Source organism: Labeo rohita, chromosome 21 (assembly GCF_022985175.1).
Source record: "Labeo rohita strain BAU-BD-2019 chromosome 21, IGBB_LRoh.1.0, whole genome shotgun sequence".
NCBI classification, from domain to species: Eukaryota; Metazoa; Chordata; class Actinopteri; order Cypriniformes; family Cyprinidae; genus Labeo; species Labeo rohita.
Genome location: NC_066889.1, coordinates 12,725,773 through 12,752,746, shown reverse-complemented (window position 1 = coordinate 12,752,746; position 26,974 = coordinate 12,725,773). Strand labels below are relative to the sequence as shown.

General features: G+C 36.1%; 3 protein-coding genes across 3 annotated transcripts in view; 2 read left to right on the top strand and 1 right to left on the bottom strand.

Annotated features, from left to right (window-relative positions):
- Positions 1-5,971: 5,971 nt before the first annotated feature.
- On the bottom strand, positions 5,972-12,592 carry slc29a2 (solute carrier family 29 member 2). Its single transcript, XM_051093658.1, has 14 exons — positions 12,505-12,592; positions 11,738-11,806; positions 10,779-10,821; positions 10,563-10,641; positions 10,344-10,477; positions 8,938-9,077; positions 8,718-8,852; positions 8,406-8,503; positions 8,249-8,321; positions 8,037-8,152; positions 7,827-7,932; positions 7,662-7,747; positions 7,365-7,564; positions 5,972-6,434 (listed from the first exon to the last, which is right to left on the bottom strand). The coding sequence occupies exons 3-14, from the start codon at positions 10,808-10,810 to the stop codon at positions 6,323-6,325; spliced, it is 1,311 nt and encodes a 436-aa protein (XP_050949615.1). The 5' UTR covers positions 10,811-10,821; positions 11,738-11,806; positions 12,505-12,592; the 3' UTR covers positions 5,972-6,322.
- A 1,455-nt stretch (positions 12,593-14,047) lies between these two features.
- LOC127152808 (complement factor B) lies at positions 14,048-23,418 on the top strand. The gene is made up of 18 exons (XM_051093656.1): positions 14,048-14,165; positions 14,282-14,497; positions 14,599-14,784; positions 14,904-15,077; positions 15,203-15,298; positions 16,189-16,322; positions 16,975-17,125; positions 17,425-17,556; positions 17,740-17,832; positions 18,012-18,149; positions 19,938-20,032; positions 20,186-20,309; positions 20,393-20,531; positions 20,629-20,708; positions 20,819-20,928; positions 21,293-21,422; positions 21,526-21,575; positions 21,734-23,418. Exons 1-18 carry the CDS (start codon positions 14,105-14,107, stop codon positions 21,902-21,904), a joined length of 2,280 nt encoding a protein of 759 aa, XP_050949613.1. The 5' UTR covers positions 14,048-14,104; the 3' UTR covers positions 21,905-23,418.
- LOC127152807 (complement factor B) overlaps positions 14,087-26,974 on the top strand; it is a 30,222-nt gene continuing 17,334 nt past the window's right edge. The window contains exon 1 of the mRNA XM_051093655.1: positions 14,087-14,110. Within this exon, the coding sequence (XP_050949612.1) occupies positions 14,105-14,110 (6 nt within the window). The 5' untranslated portion in view covers positions 14,087-14,104. The remainder of the gene's footprint in view (positions 14,111-26,974) is intronic.

The following is a 26,974-nucleotide window of genomic DNA, read 5'->3' as shown; positions in this document are numbered from 1 at the left end:
TTGAAGTCCACTATATGAAGAAAAAGCCTGAAATGCTTTCCTCAAAAAAACATAATTTCTTTACGACTGAAGAAAGAAAGACATGAACATCTTGGATGACAAGAGGGTGAGATCTGTCAGTTTTTGTTCTGGAAGTGAACTTCTCCTTTAAGACGTCCTCCTCATTATAAACAAAGCATAGGCAAACCAAGCAAAGCAAGTAAATTATTTCATAATGCTTTATCTGGAAATGTTTTAGGAAAGGACGTGACGTGTGGCCAAGTACGGTGACCCATACTCGGAATTTGTGCTCTGCATTTAACCCATCCAAGTGCGCACACACAGTAGTGAGTAGTGAACAAACACGCACACACACACACCCGGAGCAGTAGGCAGCCATATTGCTATCGCTGCGGCGCCCGGGGAGCAGTTGGGGGTTCGGTGCCTTGCTCAAGGGACTCACCTCAGTCATGGGATTGAAGGTGGAGAGAGCACTGGTTATTCACTCCCCCCACCCTCAATCCCTGCCGGACCTGGGACTCAGACCCGCAACCTTTCAGTTACAAGCCCGACTCCCTAACCATTAGGGAGGCCACGGCTGCCCCCGTTTATTTTGATTATGTTGTCAAAACACCCTAAACATACAGTGGTATGCGAAAGTTTGGACAAATGTGAAAATGTTTTAACAAAATAAGAGAGATCATATGAAATGCATGTTATTTTTTATTTAGTACTGACCTGAGTAAGATATTTTACATAAAAGATGTTTTACATATAGTCCACAAGAGAAAGTAATAGTTGAAATTATTAAAATAACCCCATTGGTTCCCCTTGGTTCTTAATACTGTGTGTGGTCACCTGGATGATCTACCACTGTTTTTGTTGTTGTTGTTGTTGTTGTTGTTTTGTGACGGTTGTTCATGAGTCCCGTGTTTGTTCTCAACAGTTAAACTGAGCACTGTTCTTCAGAAAAATCCTCCAGATCCTGCAGATTCTTTACTTTTCCAGCATATTTTGCATATTTGAACCCTTTCCAGCAGTGACTGTATGATTTTGAGATCCACCTTTTCACATTGTGGACAATTGAGGGACTCGAACACAACTATTAAAAATGGTTCAAACATTCACTGATGCTCCAGAATGTGACACACTGAGATGCTCTCAAGAGTCCTAATCATTGTCAGAAACTTTCAATATGTGCATTAGTGTGTTTCAGGATGGGCGTATAGTCTCCCATAAACTACTGCATACTTGCTGCATCTTAGTGAATATCCTGTTTTACATAATGGTAACATTAACTGCACTGAAATTCAGCATTTTGATTGGAAAACAGATGTTGCTTCCATCTTTGAATTCTCAATGCTCTTTCCCAAAGGATTAGTTATTACCCGGTCTCCCCAAACTATGAGATCCTGATATTTGCTACAGATGTTTCACGGATAATCAAACTGAGGAACTTCAAACTTCATGACCATGAAAGAAGCCTAGAGAGAATTTCTGAAGACCTGGACAAATTTACTTATGACATTAAGTATTCTGTTTGAATCTCATTTGAGTCTTATTGCATACATGGATACAATTGGATCTTTTTTGAGATTATTATTACTGAATGTGCAATGCAAAAACAGTATATTTACGTCTAAGTCTTCATTGCTGTCCTATGTAATAGTTAAAATATCAATCATGTTCTAATTTTGATTCATTTTAATTTAGATTTAGTCAGTTGTTTCAATTAGAAATGTTTTCATTAACCTGCTGACTGTAATAGTCTGGTGTGAAAAAAAACAGGTAAAGGTGGTAAAACAGGTACCAATATCACTAAAGTCTATACAGAGATTTTAGAGAGCGTGAAAACAGAGGAGCTCGACAATGCAATGGCCTTCAATGAGACCCATCACATCATCATATTGTTCGCTGATGGTATTGACATACCAGCATTTACATACAATACATATAAATTTATATATTAAAGGGGTCATCGGATGCTAAGTTCACTTTTACATGTTGTTTGAACATTAATGTGTGTTGGCAGTGTATGTACAAATCTACCCTATAATGATTAATCTTTAATTAATCTGTAAAAATAATATCCCCTTTTTCAATCAAGCCACACCCACAGAGGCCGCTCCCATGATAGTTGATTGACATGAGCGTTTTACCTCAGATCAGCTGTAACAGTCCAGCCTCCATGTTTTGATGCCGGAACAGCGATGTAAGTTAGACAAGAATTGTGCAGTGTTGCCTGCAAAGGTATGTTTGATTTTTGGCATCAGGATGGCTTGTATTTGGTTAACCTTTGCTGATAACATTTTAATCATGTGTCTGCATGGCATTTTGTAACAGGTGAGGCCGGTGGGGCCACTTATGTGAATAAAAAAAGCTGAGTGATTCAGGTGGGATTTACATTTTAAAACTAAACTTTATAAAATAAAAAGTTTGTAGTTGATCCCAAATAAAATAAACTATGCTATATAATTAAATATGCTCAGTGAGAGCAGAGCCCCAAAGCTCGTGGCTAGTGGTTAATGATATAAACGTGAATCACCCACGAGCCGTCCCAGTGAAGCGCAGGGGAAAGGTTTTACTCTATCGCTTTGTTTTAGGATGGGTTTAGTTAGGGATGTGCCGAACGAGGCTTTTGAAGCATTGAGGCTTTTAAAACAAACTGCTTCGAAGCTTTTGATACAGTTCTCTACTCCGCCATCTGGTGCTCAATAAAAATTCTTACACAAAATGTGTCATTCAGATGTTTTGTTCATTGTGGTATCATTGTACAGTTTATTTGTGAATTTTATAAGCATATTATGTCATTAGCAAGGTGGCACATGTGTGCAGCGATAGAGTTTCCAAAATGTGTTGTACTTTGCACAAAACAATGAAAAAGGCAAATGTTCTTCATTTTTTACTTGCATCAAACTTCTGTCTTTTCGCCTCCTAAATAGAATGTTTAATACACCAATAAATTAGACCAATGCAATTGCACCATTTTGTGTCTTCTTTATAACAGAACACAAACATTCACATTGTTAAAAAATGCACAAATATTGAAATTTTGGACAGAAGTTGTGGATAAATTAGAAGAGATTTTAAATATTATCTCTCTGTCTCCTTTATTATAACTGCTATTTGATCTTTTCCAAAAGAATATAAAACTTTTTTTTTTCATCTATATTAGCAAAAAAAAAAAAAGTAATATTATTAAACTGGAAGGACATAACTCAATTATTACTTACACTGGCTCAATCTGTTAGCAGACAGTCTTACACTTGAGAACTTAACTTCCTCACTCAAGAATAAAATGTCCACTTTTGGAGCCCACTTCTGAAGTTCCTGGACAGTTGAATCTGATATAATATGAAAACTGCATATAACCAAATGTATAGAAAATTAGGTGTTTTGACATGCATTTTAGGCTCTGATTGATGTTTATCACAATTATATGCAGTCTTTTGACATGGTTTGTGTGTACACATTTGTCTGTCTTTCCTTTTTTGTTCTGTATACCATTTATATATGTAAATTTGTTCTGTTTTTGGTCATTAAAAAAAAAAACACTAATGAAGGAGAAAAAATGCACAAATACGAATGCAATTATTTATTAATTATATATATTATATATATCACCAATGTGAGCTGTTGACAACTGAGAAAGTTGTTTACAAGCAGCAAAAAGAGTTTGTGGTTAAGGAAGGACTTTATCCTTTTATCTTGGTGTTTCAATTTTCTTTCAGACTAGAGCCATTCAATCACACGTCATTGTTTTTTAGTAGTACTTTAACAACGATACACCACGTAAAAAACTACATACACACATTTTGACCGATATAATTATAACACTGCACTAAATTATTAGCGGGTATGAGACAGCGCGACCCACACGCTTTGTATTTGAGCCTGGCGTGACGTGTCAGCTTCGTGTTGACAGGTCACGTGACAGCCTCAAGCAATGCTTTGGAACACTGTTTCGAAACGTGTGTCGACACTAGGTCTCGAACTTCCCACCCTAGTTTTAAGCAACGGGGGCGTCCCGGTTCTTGAAATTCGCAGGGTAGGAAGGGGTAGTGACGCTGGATGTAATTAAAAAGCTCCAATTTTCCGGTGAGGTCCGGTTGGCGAGTTACAGAACGGCCCGACGATTTCATATCGCATAATCCTATTAACTGTTTATCTGCCACGCTGTTCAGCGCCAATCCAGCCGTGCAGTCAATTTCACTGGTTAAGGTTAGGGTAAGGTGTAGGGCGGGGAGTCGATTCCAAAAAGAATCGATTCCGAGGCGTTGGGAATCGATCCCATCAAGGGGAATCGACTCTCCATTCATAGCTGTTTTCAGTTCAACAAAGCTTATCTATGGGCGCCTCTGAAACGAAAGGCTTCATCACACAAAGGCTGCATATATCGACTGTTGTACTCAAACGTCACTGAGCATCGATTCACGAAAATAAACTGAATGAAGAGTCGGTACTGAGCACGTCTGAGTTTGAGGATGCAGCCTTGCTCGCTAATAGTGATTACGTTAGAAGTCTGATTCGTTTTCAAGATAGATCGTTTTAATGAACCAGTTAAAAAACGATTCAAAAGTTATTTTACGGTGAAACGTCCTTAATTGCCCACAGTTTTGAGTGCTGCACGACAGAATAGAAAACGAGGGTCTTGATTCTATTTCCATCTTAAATAAATGCTACAGGTGGGCGTGGTTTCAGCAACCAGCTCCACCCACGTCCCGCCTATTTGCCCATTTTCGATTATCCGGGAGTGATGTGCAATGACGCGATTCCAAGATGGCGACGGCTGACTCCCGCCCACTAAGAGCTTCAAAAATGCTCTTCAGAAACCTACGGGTGACGTCACGGACACTACGTCCATGTTTTTTACAGTCTATGGTCAGTGTACAGTTTATTAATTTTGCGCAAACCATACCAAGTACACATCATTCAGCTGAACTGTGCCTTGTTCCATTCATGCGATAAACGCATGACCACTACTGCATTGTGGGCTATGACTAATTTAATGTGCAATGCAGACAAAATTACAATTTAAATACAAAATGTATCATAATTTTTAAAAAATAAACCTTCATATTATGATTAGGCTACTTTCTAAGACCTTTATATCCTACAGTCATGGCAAAATTTGGTTCCTCCACTATAAAATAATAATAAAAAAAACAAGAATCGAAAACAACAGCGAGGAATCGATTCCAGAACCAGGAATCGGAATTCGAATTCCAAAATTTTAGGAATCGAACAGCCCTAGTAAGGTGTGGGGTAGGGTTAGCATAGTGTAGGTCAGGGGTGGCGAACGTCGGTCCTGGAGAGCCGCAACCCTGCATAGTTTTGCTTCAACCGTAATCAAACACACCTGAACAAGCTAATCAAGGTCTGAAAGGTTACTAGGAAGCTACAGGCAGGTGAGTTTTAATTAGGGTTGGAGCTGAACTCTGCAGGGCTGCGGCTCTCCAGGACCGGAGTTCGCCACCGCTGGTGTAGGTATTTAACACTGCCATTGACACAACCAAAAAAACCTTTAAAATCAGCTGTGGGGCGGAGTTTGCGCTAAAATGGATTGGGGGAGAAATTGCGCATGCGTGTCACGTGCCTGCCTGTCAAAGGCAGGAAGCCACGCCCGATTTTGGAGCGCCCACACTATTTTGGAGTTCCCGCCCCCATGTGGAGATCTCCAAGCTGCAGCTATATATCCCTCGAAATGTTACGTTACTTACCATATTGAAATATTAGCTTCCAAAGCAATACTACTGACACGACACGCATTATAAACGAGGCATTTGTTGCATCCAGTAAAGACATATTTACTTATTATAATGACTTATACTGCCTTTTTACCTGTTGCAAACAAACTATGTACTATGATACTATGTAAACATAAAGCCATGTCTGCATTTGTGACGCAATTGTGTCATTATCAGATTGAAGTTAAAGCCTTTGCACATTAAGCGATTTTACGATTTTATTAAAAATGTAGTAAAAACAATTAAAACACACAAAAAAGCATAAAACATCTAAAAGATAAATAGATCCACCTACAAATACCAAATAAAAAAATCATAAAAAATAATTTACAATATAAAAAACTAATATAAAAACAACCATTTAATGTAAAAAAAAATAACAATAATAATTCCAATTGAAAAAAACAAAATCATGAAACATTTTAAATATAAAAAGACTTCCCTTTAAAAACACCCTATGAAAACGTTAAAATACAGACACAAATAAAACAAGGTTAAGAGAGAAGTTTAAGGCTAAATTTGTTTCTGATTTTTTCTTCATGAGATGACTACAAAGTGCTATAAAGCAAAAGTATTGTGCGATTGTGGGATCTTCCCTAAAGAAGCATTTTTAGGCCAAAAGAGAGAGCGGCACCCAAAGAGAGTCCCAAAGCCAGGAAGAAGGTCATCAGAGCCCCTGCTGTCTCTGCATCTTTAGGCCTCACCAGCCTAGATAAAGAATAAACAGAGTTTGTAGCTGTTCTGAGATACATTATGGGAAACAATGCATTTGTCTTGAATTAGACATGAATTAGTTGAATTAGTCAGCTTTTAAAATCTGTCAGTTGTATAGCAAAATACAAATAATGTGTCTTGCAATAAAGTGTTTTTCATGCTCTTAAATGTGGTGGGACAGATCACTTGAATCAATTGTCTTTTCGATTTTTTCATTAAATGTACTGTTCTCTTTGTAAAAATCCCATCCCACCACCTACTCCACAAAAACATCTATGGCATCCCATTTTTCATTCCTCACATGTATTTATTAAAAATAACAATAAAACATTCTAAACATAAGTTATATTGGTGTATTTTCTGAGGTATATTAAGTGACTATTATACCATCAATAAAACACAAGCTTGATGGTATAATACAGTAAATGATTGGAAATATTATTTAACATCTTCCATTCATTATTTGTAGCATGCCAGCCACTCGGTAATCACAATAATTTTGTGCTTTGTTGCTTTTAATATAACAGCTCAGCTTTCAAATTCTGTCAGTTTTATCATGAAATACAAATTATAAATGTGTTTTTCCTTATATATTTTTTGTTTATAGCAACATCAGCCTAATTTAATGAAACAAATGTCTCATTGTAATCAGAAAGATGACTGATTCACATGCCACTTAAACTGAGGCGAACACAGCGATCTGTTACGCCACATTAGAGCATGAAAGAGTGTGAAAAACACATTGTTGTAACAGAGGTATTGTTTGTATTTCACTATAAAACTCTGACTGAAATATCTTCCGGTGCTCACAATCCGGGCAATTTGTGTGCGCAATAGGCAAATTTTCTCTCGAAATATTACAACTTTAATCTTGTAATTGCTAGGAATTAAAGCAACCTTTGTGTTCCCTTTAAGTGCACTTACTGTGGAGCATAGCTCATGGAGAGGCAGGCAAAATATCCATTGGTCATGGCAAACAAAGACATGATGATGATATAAGCCATGTCATGCTTGAAAAAGACTGGGAGGGAGAAACGAGGCTGAACGTTGCAGAGCATGAGGGCAGGAATAAAAACTACCCTCAAAACCACAAAAAGAGGGAATAAATGACTCTTCATTGAAGGCTGGGAATTTTGGAAAAGAACAAAGCTGGAGGTTAGATAAAGAATAATTTCCTTAGTTAGAAGTTGTACTGTTGATACATGCTTCGACGAGACTCACCCACTGAAGACGAGAAGGGAGGCTTCTGCCAACCCAGTCCATCACACTGAAGACAATGAATGAACACAATGGTATAAAGATGTTCTCTGTAAGTTGAAAACAGATGTGAATCAAAGTGCTTTGACAAGCAAAATACATGAGCTTTAAAAATCTCGGCAGACTCACCTTTCCCTTCAAATAGGCCAGAAGGTTTTGTATTAATAGTAATTGCTGGGAAAACGGACAGTGTGACGGCAAACACGCATGTCACACATAAAGCCATCACCCAAATCTATAAAAAAAATAATAAAATACATCCTTACTAATTCTTTTAAAATACATTCAGTGAATTTTTCCTGATAGTGAGAATATAAACAGAAAATACATTCGCTATACCTTTTTGAAAACCTGTGGCACAGTTGACTTCTCCTCCTGTTTGAGCTCATTCAGCTTTTCACATGCTTCAGTTTCACCAATGTCATCAAAACGATTCAACTTCACTTCACCAATCTCTGTAACATGAAAAAGAACATCAAAATGCATGATTTTTGAATAACTATGCTTGACTTTGTGTAATTTGTCCAAACAATGGAAAAATGTACACATACCAGAACTATTTGCTGATGGCTCTTTCAGTGTAGTTTTAGTGGACACATTTTCCAAATGAAGTTGGGCAAATCTCTGTAATATTTAGTACAAAATCAGACATAATCCAATGCTGTTGTGCTAATGTTTTTATATTTTATAGCAACCTGTTGCACCTACCAGATGCGGAAGTATGAGGTAACAGCATAAAGTAAGTAGAGTGGCAACACAGGGGGTTATGAAATATCCCAGGGCAGAACTCTCTGAGTCGGTTTCATCTAAAGATTGCATAAAAACAAAGCTGTCAGAATAAATGGGTTTGCTAATCAAGATTGCTAATAAAAATACCAACATTTATTTACTTAAAAATTGTATGGTGTGAAGTAGGGCTGCACAATTATTTACATTATTTAAACTACAAAAGGCTGAGCCTGTTTATGTACAGTGAAGGTAAACAGCACACCAAGTAATTAGAATACTTCAGGTACTTACAGATATTTGATAACAGCATGGCAATACCAGAGAAGATTCCTGCCACTGCCTGCCCACTCATGAACAGGGAGCTGAATCTCGGAGGCATCTTACCGACCAGACCGAACAGACTACCTTGCAGCACAGCCCCAAACACTAGGCAAAATTGCAAGAAAGATGAGATGGTACTACTGTAGTACACTTTTTAATATAAAGTGAAAAGGGGTATGAAGAAACATACTGTTAATAAACCAGATTGTCGCCATTGTAATGGAAAAGAAGTGGTCCTGGTCCATTTTAACTTTCACTAAAATGGCCGTGAGAATGAAGAGAAGTAATATGAAGACCATGCTGCCAGCAATCCGCATTTTTTCTGCAATGCTACATAAGAAAAAGAGTCAAATAACAACTCATTATCATAAAATGAAAGTTGTTGAAAGGAATCCCAGGTATTTAAACTTGTATGGCTTAATATAACATAAATAATGTTTCTTACTGAAATATGTAGTAGAAAACCCACGAAAGACTTATTTTATTTAAACAATCCACATTGTTTTATGCATATTTTGGACTATGGGGGCGCCATAATTTCGATGGTGAGAAACTGTGTGAGCTACTTGCGCAACCTGTTGCTATTTTTACCACAGCACAACTCAGAAAATAAAATACTGATATGATGCCACATAGTGTGGATTCTGGTTGTAATTTTCAGTCAAATGGCATCAAGAGAAGCGATGTAAGTCTTCACTGATTTCTTAGCGATAAGAAGAGGAGAAAAAACGGAAAGATGCCTATGGATGAATAAAACTTACTTCCTAAAGCCCCACGTCTTTGTTCTCTCCACTTTAGTCCTGACACCTTTGAGGCATTTAGTAGGCCTCAGCTACTGAAAGAGCTTAAAAAATGGCAGAGACAAGAAACTCTAAATGCCATTCTGACAGGATGTAAACATGCAGACGCTTGTAATGAGCCACTGAAGGAGTTTCTCAGCGCAGATTTCACTTGATATCTCCGGTGGTGTTTAGACTGCTTGTGGGGAAAATCTATGGTACGATATTTTATATAAGCCTGTGCTTATACCCATCGCCACCTGTAAGCTCTTTCAGTAGCTGTGGTAATCGTATTTTATTTTATGAGTTGTGCTGTAGTAAAAATAGCAACAGGTAGCGGCAGTAGCTCACCGAGTCAAACCATTTCACGTCATTGAAATAATGAAGCCCACCATAGTCTAAAATATGTATAAAACAATCTGGATTTTTTAAAATAACATAAATCTTTCATGGGTTTTCTACTACATATTTCAGTAAGAGACATAATTTACGTCATATGAAGCCACACAAGTTCTCTTTAAACAGTTCTTTAAATAGTTCACCCAAACAATATTTTTTTCTTTATCTAAAACAAAATTATTAGTTTTTATCAGCTGTTTGAACTCATTGCATCCATTCACTGCAAAGTATTCACTGGTAAAGAAGTGATGTAATGCTAAATTTCTTCAATGAAGAAAAACCTTGTCTACGTCTTGGGTGGCCTGAGGGTGAGTCAATTTTTGGGTGAGCTATTCCTTTAACTACCCACACCTACAGACCTATGCAACGCTATATGACTTGTGGAAGTAAACAATTGTTGCATGAATCATATACTCACTGCTGGTATAGAAAGGAGTTGAGAAGTGTGAATAGCAGCAAAGGAAGCTGGGCTAACAGCACACTCTTGTTACCAAACATGTAAGTGTCAGGCTGTGTAGAATTTGTATCGTTTTTCAAACGGTCAGTGAAATACTGCAAACAGAAGGTAACGGTACTGAGTATGAGCACATGATGAGATTGAAAAATAATCATCAATCAGTACAGGTCTGTGTCTTACATTCATTGCAGTTATGAAGAAGTTCCATGGAAGCAGAGTTCCCATTCCCAACAAGAAAAAGATAACAGCCACAAGGCCACTGTCAAATTAGAGAGAGACAATTGTTATATAATGTCATAAATGAAATAAATAAAATATCACAAGTACAAAAAGTAAAGTTATTCTTTTAATATTTTTCTGAATAATTTAGAATGATTTGCTGTTATCAGCACTTACCTCTTATCTGATGTTCCCTTACAAAACCTCATTTTTAAATGTTCTGAAAAAAAAAAAGTAATATTTTTGTTGTTAGATCACAAACCAAGTTTAGTGATATCAATACACAATAAATACACAATTAACAATTGTGTATACAATTAAGAATTAAAAATACAATTAAGTAAAAAAGTCAATCAAAAACTGGGTAACACTTTGCAATAAGGTTCATTAATCAACATTACTTAACTACTTTAGTAGTTAACTAGTTAACTACTTCTACAGCATTTATTAATCTTAGTTAATGTCAGCATTTACTAATGCATTATTAAAATCAAGAGTTGTGTTTGTTAGATAATGCACTGCGAACTAACGTGAACTAACAATGAACGGTTGTGTTTTTTATTAACTAACATTAACAAAGATTAATAAATACTGTAATAATTGTTTATTGTTTGTTAATGTTAGTTAATGCAATAAAGTGTTAACAAAAACTGTGAGTCCTTCTTGTCATTTAATTTGAGTGGTTCTCAACCTTTTTTCATTGTCCAATATATATTAAATATATAATGCTGAGGTCCCCATTAGAAATAGACGAGAAATAAACGCGGCGATTTTCTTTGTCTTTTCCGAATGATGTAACAATCCTCCACAGTGTGACGTGTGTAAGTAAACGTGTGAATAAGTACGTCTCATCCGCTGCTGCGATAAACTATCTAGTATTTATGTCTAATGTTTGACAATATTTTTGATAATGTTTTAATAATGTTACAAATCAATAACTTACTTAAAATACCTTATAGAAGTAGTACTGGCAGTTTTACTTAAGATAGTAGATTACAAGAAAACACATTATGTTTTAATAATTTAACGGCTCGTCGTCATTTATTCCTTATGTATGTAACAAATCATTCACACTATATGCCGTATCCAACTTACGTTATTTTAAACTATTCTATAAGAACGCGTTAAATGCCTACCTTGAGAAGTTCGAGCTGAATGAAACCGGTTCCTTGACAGCTGCTCCACGTGTGATAGGGTTGCCAGGTCTGCCAAAAAAAAAAAGCACTTTTTAACCCGCGGCAACAGTAGCCCAATTCCGCGGGAAAACCGAGGACTTGTCAACCCTGAAAAGTGATTTCCTTGTGGGTGTCCCCGCTCAAAAGCTCTTGCGTATTTCCCTCCACGACATACAATACAGTAATACATACAATACCATACGTGTTGATATTATTGAAATAGAGTTTTATACATAATAAGATGCATTCGTGTAAAATAAAATATATATTATACAATAACAATATACATAAGTTATGGCATATTTCATTGGCAACCTACACATGAATAATCATATCTTATGATTACACTTCATTAAACATACTGAAAACATAGTATCCTAAACACCCGAATCAGTCATTATTCAAAATCTCAAAGCATGTATATATGCTCAAACAACAACCTCGCTACATGTCACTTTTCTTTTTTCAGTGTTTCATTCCACATCTGCTGACTAATGAAGTTCCACGAATTTCGAAACACAGTTCACATTCGAGCAAATTACTGGTGATTTAAATGAATATTGATTCAGCGATTGCCCTAAAGAAATGTACTTACATTTTAAGACTTTATTCTTTTTTTATTATTATTAATTAAACCTTGTATTTAGATCTTGTAACTTGTATGTATTATTATTCTCGTTCGTTTAAATAAAATAAATAATAATCAGCGTATTAAAATATATACTTACAGTCACAGAGTCGTAGTTACAAGCGCCTTCAAACACAACAACATACAGCACAGGCAAAACGCGGGTGTTTCAATTTTCAAAAGCTTCCCGGGTTCTGCCCGTCCCGCCTTCATCATCTGACAGATATCACGTCATAACACCGCCTATGTGCTTCAGTTGAGGGATGAATCATTATGTGCTCATTTTATAAATTCCCTTCTTTCTCCATCCGTGTTAGTATTTATCTTTGTCAGTGTTATTATAGACATATAACACTGTACAATATTAACAGTGTCAACGCTTTTTTGAAGTCGTATTCGCTTAGTAAACTCGCTGTGAAGTATAGAGTAATGGAGTGAAACATACATCGCAAGACTCAGGAAACATGACAAACAAAAGAAGTTTTGAAAAGAAAAACCTACTAAAACAGATAAGCACTTTTTAAAAAAATATTGTAAATACCTCAAAGACCAGGTTTCTGTATTGAAACTTAATAATACCCCATATATTCAATTTAACCCTCTTTAACAGAATTACACTACTACTTAAGTTTCATGAAATCTAACAAGCCTGCCATGAAAATAGGTCATGTGTTTATTATTACCAGCAAAGTCAACAACACATGTACTGTTTGGTTCCAAAAAGAACTCTATTGCATATATATCTTTATTAGTTTATATGATTTTAATTATAGATTTAAAATATAAATTAGTATTTTGCCATTTAGTAGGCCTACGTCACAACGCAGAACCTGATTTTACCAAGTATGACATGTTCCTGGATCAACATCTTTGTTGACCCTGGAACAACGTTGTAATTATCAGATTTGAAAAAACAGTTTATAGTTTTTGTAAAGTTTAGGCTTACAATCAGTGTTTGGTGGTTGTACATCAGTGTAATTCATCTATCATTTCCTCTGATTTTAGGGATTACTCATGGGTAAGTTTAGGTGTCGGGATGTGGTCAAGATTAAAATTCTGGATTGAAATGTTGTTCCAGGGTCAACAAAATATATTGACCCAGGAACACATCTAACTTAGCAAAATCAGGGCGTGCACGTGACAACAGTAGTAAAATATTTTCCCTCCATCATTACCAAGCCCTGTCATACCTTTAGTGCACTGAAAATATGCTATTAATGTATAATAAATAATGTGTAATAAATATGAATTCAGTAAGCTGGTGTTAATGTGTGAGGCAAGTGATTTTAAAAAAGGAGGGTAAATGTTTTGATATTGCAATAAAATGTTCTCAGATGACCCCTTGAGTTTGATTTGCTCTCTGGACCCAAGATCAAACTATAACCCAATTCTATTAACAATACTGCTGTTTTCTACATCTGTATTTTGATGGGAAAAATGTAAAAAGAATCCATGACAGTTGTCATATAGGTTTAAACATAATTAGGTTTTATTGTAATTATTAAATATACAATGATTTATGGTTGACGGTAATTATTTTGTTGTGTCTGCCGGGAAATTGATTTTCTTTATTTGACTTGAGGTTAAACATTGACCACTGAATGTAAATAAAATCCTCCTACTGACCCCGCTATAAAAATGTCCCCCTGTCCATTTGCTTCTGTGTTTTTTATCTCAGCTGAAGACTTGGAATAAACAGCATGGAGTGTAAGCAGCGGCTGAAATGGTTAATGCTTGCAATGATTTGCCCTCTTATTGCAGGTAGGTCTTTTTGCTTAAGATAAATGCATTCTGAAATGTATTTATGGAAATAGAACATCAACAATTGGCAAAAAGTTACTTTTGTCATATTATTCATGGCCTTCAATAATCTATAGGTGCTCCATCCTCCATGTCCAAAAGCGACAATTCATGTCCTAAAGAGAATCTAAACATTACTGGAGGGAGCTTCGTCCTTTCTAATGGCTATTCACATGGGAGCCTTCTAAAATACATCTGTCCGTATAAATATTACCCAACGGTTCAGTCACGTCTTTGTCAGGGTGAACAATGGAACCCAAAGCCCAAAATCAGAAAACCTGCAGAGTGCAAAAGTAAGAAACAAAGAATTATTTTCTGTCATTATATCTTGAATAAATGTTGGACTTATTCATTTTTATTATACTCTTCTGCACTATTCATGCATTTATTCTAGAGATCACATGTCCCAATCCTCGTGTTTTCATAAACGGAGAGGTGATTCCATTTAAGGACAAGTACTATGTAAATGACACAACCACCTACTCATGTCATTCCGATTATATGTTCCGTGGCTCAGCGGTCCGTGTTTGCAAGCCTAATGGGAAGTGGAGTGGAAGCACACCAATTTGTGGACGTGACTGTGAGTAATCGCTATTACTTTGTAAATTCATAAACACACGGCAGAGCTAGTCTGATTTAAACTGAATTGTAGGTCCATAGATCTTCACTTCCGTTTGTCTAATTATTACTGTCTCACAGCTGATCACTGTCCTGATCCTGGTGTTCCCCCTGGTAGCGGTCGAGAAGGAAACATATTTAACATAGACGACAAAGTCACGTACCGCTGCGAGAGACCATTGACCTTGATTGGTTCCAAAGTGCGAGTGTGTCAGGATGGTGGCCAGTGGTCAGGAACAGAGCCACAGTGTTATGGTGAGTGTTCAAATACCTATCAAAATCATGTGTTTTGTAGTACATGCTGTTGTAAGATTTAGCTAATGAAAAGTGCCTTTTCTGGATAATGCACCTATAATTTTGTTGTTGTTAATACTTTACAGCTGATTTCACATACGACACCGCAGAGGAAGCATCAGAAGCTTTCAGCAGTTCTCTAAAGTCAAATCTAGCGGTTTCTCAGCAGTTTGAACAAGATGGTATGTTTGCGTGACTTAAAGTATTAATCATACACACACATTTTTTTAAAGGGGTCATCGGATGTCCATTTTCCACAAGTTGATATGATTCTTTAGGGTCTTAATGAAAAGTCTATAATATACTTTGGTTAAAAATTCTTAATGGTTGTGTAAAACAACACCCTTTTTACCTTGCCAAAATCAGCTCTGCAAAAATCATCTCATTCTGGTCGAGACTGCTTTAAATGCAAATGAGCTCTGCTCGCCCCGCCCCTCTCTTCTCTCTGTGGAGTGACAAGCTGCTCGGAGAGATTGTTTACTTTAGCCACATTTAGCTGCTAAACTTGCTAACTAGCACATTATTAGGAAAGGCGATCGCAAAGATTCATAAAAAAAAAACCCTTATACAGTACTCACTTTTGCTGTAAGTGAAGCTGGATCATGAATGATTCTCGCAAACATAGACGGATATATGTAGATCGGGAGGCGCATTCCCTTTACAAACACACGTAATCTACTGCATCTTCAGCGGCTCAGATGTCGGGAGTAAATAACGACCACTATGTTCATTATTACATCCAGCAACACAACACCTCAATCGCTCAATCGGAGATATTCTTGTCTAATTTACATCCTTGCTCCGGCATCTAAACAAAGAGGTCTGACTGTGACAGCTGATCTGAGGTAAGACGCTCATGTCAATCAACTATCGTGGGAGTGTCCTCTGTCGCTGTGACACCACAACAACAGGCATCTGAGAATGGCTCGATTTGAAAGAGGGGATATTATTTTTACAGATTAATTAAAAAACACTACATGGATTTTTATCATTATAGGGTAGATTTGTACATACACTGCCAACACACATTAATGTTCAAACAACATGAAAAAGTGTTTTTTTCTGTTTTCAGATCAGCAGGGGAAGAGAATATCTTTGGATCAGGGCGGAAAACTTGATATTTACATTGCTGTGGATGCATCTGACAGCATAGAGCCAGAGGATTTTGAAAATGCAAAAACCACCATTAAACTGCTTATAGAGAAGGTATGTCAACTGTAAAATCCCTAGAAGTTTCTGTAGTGAATTTGTAAGACCACTGGTGTAGCCTTTCTTAAAATGCTTCTAAAAGGAGTTATTCAGTTGCTGTTCATTTTAATGTTAAAGGTTCTGTAATATAAATACCAATATTTGAAAATGAAGCATTACCAATGTGATACACTGAAATGCTCTCAAGAGTGAATTTGACTTTTAACCTCCACATCATTGTGGGCGTAGTCTCACATAATCCAGTGCATACTTGCTGCATCTTAGTGAATATCTGTAACGCGTTGTCTGGGTGAAAAACACGAAGGAGGCAGAAAGTACAAGCGAATAATATTTAATAAATCCAGATAGCCAAGGAAAAACAACTGCTTAAAATCACAACAGAGACAGAACAAAGAAACTACGGAAGGGCAGGGCTATAAGTACTAACCAAAACGAGGGACTAATGAGGATAATTAGCAAGGAACAGGTGAACAATAAGAATTAGGAAACACGGCAAAACTAGGTCAGGGGAAAAACACAATGAAGACACAACTCAAAACACAAAGGAAACGTGACAATATCCTGTTTCACATAATGGAAACATTAACTGCACTGAAATCCAGCATTTTAATTTGCTTCTATCTTTGATTTTAATGCTCTTTTCCAAAAGATTAGTTATTACCCGGTCTCCCCAAACTATGAGATCCTGATATTTGCTACAGATGTTACACCAATAATCCAAATGAGGAACTTCAAACTTAATAAAAATGAAAGAAGCCTAGAGAGAATTTTTGAAGACCTGGACAAATTTACTTATGACAGTAAGTATTTTGTTTGAATGTCTCTTTTTGAGTCTTATTGTATACAATTAGATTTTTTTAGAGCTCATTATTACAGAATAATGTACAAAGCAAAAATGGTATATTTAAGTCTAATTTGAGGAAAATACATTTAGTCACTGCTGTCGAAAAATAGTAATAATGAAACAAATCTTACATTCTTTTTTTAAAAAAAATCCCATTTCATGTTCTAATTTTGATTCATTTTATTTAGATTTTATCTGTTGTTTCAATCAGAAAATGTTTCTCTGCTGACTGTAATATTCTGATGTGAAAAACAGGTAAAGGCGGTAAAACAGGTACCAATATCGCCAAAGTCTATTCAGAGATTTATGAGAGCATGCAAATAGAGAAGGTCAACAATGCAGCGGCCTTCAATGAGACCCAACACATCATCATATTGTTCACTGATGGTATCAGTATTTACATACAATTTAGTATATACAAATTTATTTTGTGCTTAATCAGTTTAAGTTCTTTATCAGAACAAATAAATTAATATATTAATAAATGCCCAGAGCACAGTATTACAAATTAGAATAGAGACACATTTTGAAGCAAATATTGACTCTAACTGATCTCATCTTGCTTCAAAGGTCAGGCAAACATGGGGGGGAATCCCAAACCTAAAGTGGACCAGATTAAACATCTTGTCACCAAAAATGATCCAAGCCAAGATAAGAAACTTGGTGAGCAATGAATTTTATTTATCATAATTACATTTTAAATCAAACTGTTTGGAAAATAATTGTTTTTTAAAAGTGTTTCATTAACAAGCATTATCGCCAGGAACAAAAAATACACATAATTGTTTAGAAGTCTTTATTACTGATTTTTATATTGATATGGATGTGTCCTCTCTTTCCAGATCTTTATTTATTTGGAGTTGGAACTGATGTGAATCAAGAAGACATAAATGACTTAGTGTCACAGAGGGACCAAGAAAAATTTTTCTTTAAGCTTAAAGACTTGACAACAGTGCAAGAGATGTTTGACGACATGATTGGTACTGTATCTCTACTTTACACAGAAGTGAAATTTCTGTACTTATTTAATCACCTCAGATATCTCAAAGTTTCTTCTTCTTCTTCTTTCACTCTAAATCTATGGCAACCCATAGAAGCACTTGCGGGAAAGTTATAAATTTGGCACATAGATACAGGACAGTCTCTATATTAATCATAGCGAATTTGGAGTCTCTAACTCAAACTCTAGTGCCACCAATAGGCCAAATTTGCACTCATGTTTCTGCAAATATCTTTTGAACTGTAACATCTAGAAGCGTCTTATTTCTTGGTAATTTAGAATTTTGTGAAAAATCTACATTTTCGAACTCATCCTACACTGTAAAAAAAATATTTGTTGAGTCAACTTAAAATAATTTAGTTATCCAACTGAATTTTAAGTTCAGTCAACTCAAAAAAGTTTAGTCAAACTGAAATGTCAAGTTGTACTAAGTGACAACTCAGATATTTCAGTTCATTCAACTTAAAATTTTAAGGCAGCTGGGTAACTTATCCAGCTTTTAAGTTTAACAAACCACATTTTTGTTGTCAACTCAAATATCTAAGTTGTCGCTTAGTACAACTCAACATTTCAAGTTGACTAAACTTATTTGAGTTGACTAAACTTAAAATTTTAAGACAGCAGGGTAACAAATTATTTTAAGTTTACTCAACAAATTGTGGGGTTGTTTTTTACAGCATAGACCAGGGCTGGCTGCCAGGCTCATTTTGGCGCTACTTACAGTAGGTGCTAACTCCAAGGACATGGAGAGCTATGAGTAAAATGTCACGTTGTTATCTCGGAATTACGGTAATTGCGACATAGTGTGAACGCAGCATAAGTCTGCAGGAAGGTAGCTCTCCAGGAACAGGGTTGGAGAACCCTGGTCTTTACTAAGCATCTTAGCTCGTAATTTGACCTCTGTTGTGCATGGGCCCTTGATTGCGGCTTGCAGTTATATTTAGGGGTTCAAGGCAAGCGCTAAAACCCTATTGTAATTGTTAGAGTGACCAAGGATCAGAAATCTCCATGTAAAACTTGGAGGGATGGTAGTACTCACACTGTCAACATCACCAAGGCTTGCCCCAGTCCACCTGACGGGGGGTGCTACAGTGATCAAAAGTATGAAATACAATTGATAGTATGTTGGGTAGTTTTTCACACATATGCATGATATTTGTATCATATGTTAGACCTCCTCATTCTGAGCAACTTTGCCTCTAGAACCACTGCTGTCAAACAAACGGTTAGTTAAATGCTTAAGAAAATGTGAAAAACCTACTTTTGCAAACTAGTCCTAGGTTTTTCGCTTAGTCTGGAAAAAACAAACACTGTAGTGCAATTCTCTTGACCTTCTGGGTCAATAATTATAAAAAAAAATGTTGAAATTTGTCCTTTGGGAATCTATAATCTGGTCGTTTAGAAAAGGTGACTGTCCAAATATACCCAAAAGCCTACACGGACACTCAAAACTTAGCAAAACCTGCTAAGGCAAAGCAAGTGATTCTAAACAAGCATGCAAAGTTTTAAGAAAATCAGACTGCAGCTGCCACTATAACAGTCATAAACGATAACAAATTATCATATTTTTGTGTTAAATGACCTGTATTTGCCTTTTTCAAATCATTGATATAGGTGGTTACAGGCTTGCTAAATAATATGTAATGTATTTTTTATATGTGTGTGCTTAAATGCCTTAAAGCGCTTGAACCCCGGTAATCGCTGCTTGCAGCTATATTTTTGTGGTTGTCAATATTATTAACCCTTTGTACCTCCCTCCTTTACATAGATGAGAGCACCAGTGTAGGATTGTGTGGAATTGTGTGGGAAGGCTTGGAAAATAAACGGCGTGCATTTCCCTGGTTGGCGCAGATTAATATTGCTGTGAGCAAAACATTTTATGATGTATATACATATATAACTCAGTTAAGTTAAAGAAAACATTTTCTCCACAAAAAGAAGAAACATGCATGTTATGGCTAAAAAGCTGAACCATGTCATCCGTATGAACATCAGTCTTCTCTGCTCTTCATGTAGCGTCGAAAAGGTTCCAATTGCATGGGGTCATTAGTTACCTCAAGTTACATCTTGACAGCGGCTCACTGCTTCAACGAGGGAGACACACCTGATAACATACTAGTTAAACTGGAAAAAGACCTGGGTATGTCCTGATATGTCCATATTTTCAGAAAAACATGTTACATGGTAAATTTTTATTAATGATGTTTACATTTCCTTTTGCAGTTGTAAAAGTGAAACAATATGTACTTCATCCTAAATATAACATCACCGCAAAAAAGCATATGGGAATACAGGAATATTACGAATTTGATGTAGCTCTTATACAGCTAGAAAAACCTGTTAAGATGACTACTAATGCACGGTGAGGAGCACAGATCTTCAATATGTTGATGTTACTTTATTAAGAATGTAAAGAAAACTGAGCTAATAAAAACAACATCATGTGTATTTCTCTACAGACCAATCTGCATCCCATGCACTAAAGAAACCAATGCAGCTCTGAAACTTTCAGAAAGTGAAGGGACATGCAGGAAACATGGTAAGGTCCCATATCAGCACTAGGAATCAAATTATATTAAACATGTGATATTGCTTTTATACAATAACTAAACATGTGATATTGCTTTATCCTCTATGCATTTGTTACAGAGGAAATACTAATGAGCAACGAGCTTGTGGAAGCTGCTTTCACATCTGATATGGATACTGATAATAGTCCAAAAACAATAAAACGCATCACAATCAAGCTTGGAAAATATGTAATGATTTTTCTTATTTCTTATCTTACTGTAGTTTGAAAAGCTTAATTTATATTGATTATGCAGACTATCTGTTTGAGATGTTAGACCTCTTTTATAGTGATATAAAGTAAAATGTTCATTTGCCAACATTTAGAATTACACAAACATACAAATCAGCTAAACGCAACAAAACTTTACATTTGATTTAAGGGGTCCATAAAGTGTTGTAAATTTCTGCACCATTTGCTAGCGCTTGAATAATCTTTTTGGCATTCAATATTAACATTAACATTAATATCATTTGAATCTCTTATTGAATAATTAAAAAAAAAACATTTCAGTTATCAACAAGCTAAGAACACTTCTTGTACTTTTTCTTTAGCGGGATGCTTGTGTTGAAGATGCGAAAAAAGCAAAAGGAATCAATGTGGAAAATGCCAGGGAAGTAGTTACAGACAATTTTCTGTGCAGTGGTGGTACTGAACCAGAAACAGATGATGTTGCCTGCAAAGGTATGTTTGATTTAGATCTTGTGTTAATAACATTTTAATCACTAGAGATCTGAAATAATTGATACAGCTCTTTATACAGTGTCTGTATGCCATTTTGTAACAGGTGAATCAGGTGGAGCCACTTATCTGAATAAAAAAGGTCGAGTGATTCAGGTGAGATTTTCAATTTCCCTTTGAAAACAGAGTTAATAATTTGGCTCTAAAGTCTTGTGTGTGATGGGTTATATATTACAAAAAAAAAAAAAAAAAAAAAATTAAAGAGAGAATCTGAGAAGTAGGAACTTTTATGATATCTGTAAAATCTTTGATAGGTTGGTGTCATAAGTTGGGGAGCGAAGGACATCTGCAAGGAAAAAAGTAGACACACTTCGGTGGCAGACTCCAGAGATTACCATTCAAATCTTTTCAGTGAAAAAATACGCTCTTTTCTTAAAGAACATCTAGAAAAGGACACCATAGGAAACCCTCTTACATTCTTGTGAATGTTTTAGCAGACTGAAACTGTGCGAATGCTGTTTGATAAAACACTGCTTTGTTTTCTGATTAATTTTTTCGATTTTATGCCACAAACTGGTCTTTGTTATCCACTTTATTATCAACAGTCTTTCATGTTTTACTGCATGTTTTACAATGTTATGTCTATGTTGGTGCAGGACTATCTGTACTATATATCCAACCACTGGTAGGAAGGGAAGTTTCATTAGTTCAGTTTCTTTACAATCGCATTTTATTTCCATATATATCTTGAGAATGATAATAGCAAGTCGTACAGTATGTTACTAAACCTGCTGTTGTAGAGCCAAAGCATACCGGATAATATGAAGATTACATCCAACATAAAAAATGATGGTCTATGACCATCTTAAAACAGTGTGTGAAACTGTGCACATACATAGTCTTGATGACAATAATTTTCTTGCATTGTAAAGCTGATTGTTACAGTGAAATACTCTAAGGACCCCCTTGAGACATGGAGCAGGGACCCCCTGCTACAAAATGTGTCAAGCAGAGCTACATATAGCCTTTGATATTGATACTAACCATATGTAGGCTATATTAAAGGGGTCATCAGATGCCCATTCACCACAAGTTGATATGATTCTTCAGGGTCTTAATGAAAAGTCTATAATATACTTTGGTTAAAAATTCTCAACAGTTGTGTAAAACAACACACTATTTACCTTGCCAAAATCAGCTCTGCAAAAATCATCTCATTCTGGTCGAGGCTGCTTTAAATGTTAATGAGCTCTCCTCGCCCCGTCCCTCTCTTCTCTCTGTGGAGAGACGAGTCTGTTTACTTTAGCCACATTTAACCATGTTTAGCTGCTAAACTTGCTAACTAGCACATTATTAGAAAAGGCGATCGCAAAGATTCATAAAAAAACCCTTATACTCACTTCTGCTGTAAGTGAAGCTGGATCATGAATGGATATGGAACATAGATGGATATACGTAGGTCGGGAGGTGCATTCCATTCACAAACAAACGTAATCACCTCAACACCTCAATCACTCAATCGGAGATATTCTTGTCTAAACTACATCCCTGCTCCGGCATTGAAACAATAGAGGGCGGACTGTTACAACTGATCTGAGGTAAAACGCTCATGTCAATCAACTAGCATGGGAGCGGCCTCTGTGGGTGTGACGCCACACCGACAGGCATCTGAGAACGGCTCGATTTGAAAAAGGGGGTATTATTTTTACAGATTAATTAAAAACCACTGCATGGATTTTTATCATTATGGGGTAGATTTGTACATACACTGACAACACACATTAATGTTCAAACAACATGTAAAAGTTGAACTTAGCATCCGATGACCCCTTTAATAGAAATCAGAATTATGGACATTATTGTTTTTGCACATGCATCTCTTTTTGCTGTCAAAATTGAGATTTATGCATCATAACAAGCAACATGTTGAGATAAAAATCACAATTCTTTAGTTGTTTGCAGTTGTTGTAAATTATTTTAATAAATTTGCTGAATCATACTTTTTACTTTTACTAGTCAGATGGACATTTACATTTACTTTAGCAACAAGTTTATTAAAAGTTCACATTTTAATTGTACTGTCAGATGGACAATTAAGAATCAAATCACTGAGTATTAGTGAGGGTTTTCTAATAAAGTGCAGATGTAATGTGTAAGCAACAACTGCATGACAAGAATAGCAATGTACAGTGAAACGTTCAAAGGGGTCATATGACATTCCTAAAAAGAACATTATTTTGTGTATTTGGTGTAATGCAATGTGTTTACGCAATTTAAGGTTCAAAAAAAGCCCAGATTTTGAACTTCCAAAATGTAGTTTAAATGCAGCTTCAAAGGGCTCTAAATGATCCCAGCAGATAAGGGTCTTATCAAGTGAAACGATCAGTAATTTTTTTCGAAAAATAAAAATTTGTATACTTTACAAGCACAAAAGCTTGTGTAGCACAGACTTTGGTATGCGCATCCACAATGCTACGAATTAGTGATGGGTCATTTTGAACAAATCTTTAATGTGACTTGGGAAGAACGAGTCGTCTCGGGGGAGTGATTCGTTCAGTCGCGCATGCGCAACATCCTATTAGGTTCTGTACTGGAATTAGTTCAACTGTTTCGAGTCTTCAGATTCTTTGAGTCGTTCGTTCATTTTATGGGGCTGTCACGTGATGAATGAACAACTCGAACTCGAAAACTTGTCAGATAAGAGGTGAGGTGAGCTAATCATAGACTAAAGACCCAGGTAAACAATGAATTAATCTTTTCTCTTTCTTATAGCAACGTTTGTGTAAGCAGTAGATGTGTTAGGGAAGTAACACGTAACATTTTAATTATATTTAACGGAACATTTTAATTATATTTTGATAAAATGAATGAAATGAACAAAATGATTTGAAAAAAGATTTGTTCATTTTGCTGAATGAGACTCAAAGGTCATGGTCAGTAAAATGATCCGAACTTCCCATCACTACCACGAATCATGTCTAAGTTCATTGTCTCTGTACTCCGTCTCAAAAAGGCAGAGAATGGCGAAAAACTCCATCTTATTTTCTCCTGCAAGTTCAAAATCGTACCTTTTTGTTTGTAAACAGCATTTGACTTACTAGCACTTTCTTAGTCTTTGCACGTTCGCTTTGTAAACACTGAGTCTGTAGTTCCGCCTACGTTCCGCGTGACCTTTCGACGTGATTCAATAGTACGTAGCGTCGTGAACGCACATCCCAGAGCCTGTGGTACACGAGCTTTTGTGCTTAAAAAGTATACAACTTTTTTTTTTTTTAAAAATGGCAGATCGTTTCGCTAGATAAGACCCTTCTTCCTCGGCTGGGATCGCTTAGAGCCCTTTGAAGCTGCATTTAAACTACATTTTGGAAGTTCAAAATCGGGGCAGCAGTGAAGAAAAGTCCTGAAATGCTTTCCTCAAAAATCATAATTTCTTCACGACTGAAGACAGAAAGACATGAACATCTTGGATGACAAGGGGGTGAGCAAATTATTTGTGAATTGTTGTTCTGGAAGTGGACTTGGACCGTTGTGCATATGATCTAAGTTTGTTTGGACATAAAAAGGACAATTCATGTCAAAACCACAGAATTACACAAGGCATCAGCAAATCTAACCTGTTCCTGACTGGGGTATCTGCAATTTCCCACAGGTTGAAGGTGAAGCGTTTGCACAATTTTGCAATTTTGGTTTTAATATTTTAATACATATATATATATTTTTTTCAATATATCACATTTGGCAATCTCCCAACCCTTACCCACACATCCCCAAAGTAGCGTTCATGCTGTCCATTAATTTAAAAAGGAATTACAGGCTTAAAGAAAAAATATATATATAAATAATAAAATACATACATAAATACACATCTATATACACACACGTCTACATTAGCCAAAAATCCAATACATATACTCGGATAAGAGAGAAAAGAAAAAAATATATACAATACAATACATTAAAGTAAACAAATTAAAATCAATAATAGGGCATTATTTAAAAGCGTCGACATAATCAAAGAAAGGGCGCCACACCTTGAAGAACTGTTTTCCGATCCTCTTAATGAGTACCTAGTCTTTTCTAGGTAGAGACAAGACATCATTTCTCTAATCCACTGAATGTGTGTAGGTGGGAGAGGATCTTTAGTAGAATGGCTCTACGTGCTAACAAAGAAGAGAAGGCAAGAATGTTATACTTTGATGCTAAAAACAGTGACTCCTCTGGAGCGACTCTAAACAACGCCACAAGTGGTTCTGGCTCTAATCTGTACTGAAGAACCACAGAAAGTTAAATATTGACTGCCAGAAATGCTCAAGTTTGGGACATGTCCAGAACATGTGGATTAAAGTACCCTCAGCACACTGACATCTATTGCACAAGCTAGTACCAGGAAACATTTGGGCTAACTTCACTTTAAATGACCAGACGACCAGAAAGAATTCAGTTTAGGACACGTGTAAAATGTATGAGTATGATTTGCCGGGGACAACGAGCATCTATTACACCTGTCCTCTTCTGTTAAAGAAAGTTTTTTTCAATTTTACTTTGGTAAAATGAACTCTATGAACAACTTTAAACTGAATAAGACTCAAACGAGCACAAATACAGACAGAGTTGATTTTAGCTAAAACATTATTTCACAGCTCCTCATCAAGTTCCAGTCCTAACTCCCTCTCCCAGGTCCCCTTAAGTGCAAAAAGAGGAGGGAACTGTGAAGATCAAAGCAGATCATAGATAGAGGCAATGCAGTTATGAGACTTTGGAAGTGAAAAAATATCTTCAGTTAAAGTTTTCTTTGGCTGATGGGAGAATGTAGCAAAATATGCTTTAGCAAAATTGTGTAATTGAAAATAACGGAATAAATTGGATTTGGAGATATTAAATCTACTCAACAAATCTTTGAATAACACAAATGTGTGGTCAAAGAACAAATCATCAAACAGTACTAAACCCTTCTCCCTAAGCTGTATAAAGGTTGAGTCCAAAGTAGAAGGCACAAAATGATGATTGCCACAGATAGGTGCGCAAGTGGACAGTGTTTTTAATCTAAAGTGATGTCGAAACTGCTTCCAAATTTTAAGTGAGGAAAGCACAATTGGATTAGTGGTGTATTTAGAGGGACGTCGCAAATTAGGGTCAAAAACTAATGCAGATAGAGAAGATGATATGCAGGAATTAGCTTCTATCATACACCAATTAATATCCGAGGACTTACACCATGAATGTATTTTCTGGATATTAGCTGCCCAGTAATAAAAAAGAAAATTTGGACCTGTTTGGTTCTTTGAAGAGTTTACTTTGAAACATGTGGGGGTTTACCAGCCCAGATATATGAGGATATAATGGCATCAAATGTCCTAAAAAAAGATTTGGGGAGAAAAATGGGAAAAGTCTGAAACAAAAAGCATACGTGGTAGGATATTCATTAATTGATTCAATCCTGCCTACTAACGATAATGGAAGATTATTCCAACGCTGAAGATCTACTTTAATACGGTCCATTAATTTTGTACAATTTTCTTTATGCAATGACTTAAATGAGTTTGATATATATACCC

Bases quoted from the DNA above. Each gene is read 5' to 3' on its own strand.
- slc29a2 (XM_051093658.1), bottom strand. From the start codon at position 10,810: ATGAGGTTTTGTAAGGGAACATCAGATAAGAG. The intron at 9,078-10,343 runs GTGAGTATATGA...TTTCTTATGTAG, and splicing joins AACTCCTTTCTATACCAGCA to CATTGCAGAAAAAATGCGGA. The intron at 7,565-7,661 runs GTGAGTCTCGTC...CAAAATTCCCAG, and splicing joins TCCCTTCTCGTCTTCAGTGG to CCTTCAATGAAGAGTCATTT.
- LOC127152808 (XM_051093656.1), top strand. From the start codon at position 14,105: ATGGAGTGTAAGCAGCGGCTGAAATGGTTAATGCTTGCAATGATTTGC. The intron at 17,557-17,739 runs GTATCAGTATTT...CTTGCTTCAAAG, and splicing joins CATCATATTGTTCACTGATG to GTCAGGCAAACATGGGGGGG. The intron at 21,576-21,733 runs GTGAGATTTTCA...AATCTTTGATAG, and splicing joins AAAAAGGTCGAGTGATTCAG to GTTGGTGTCATAAGTTGGGG.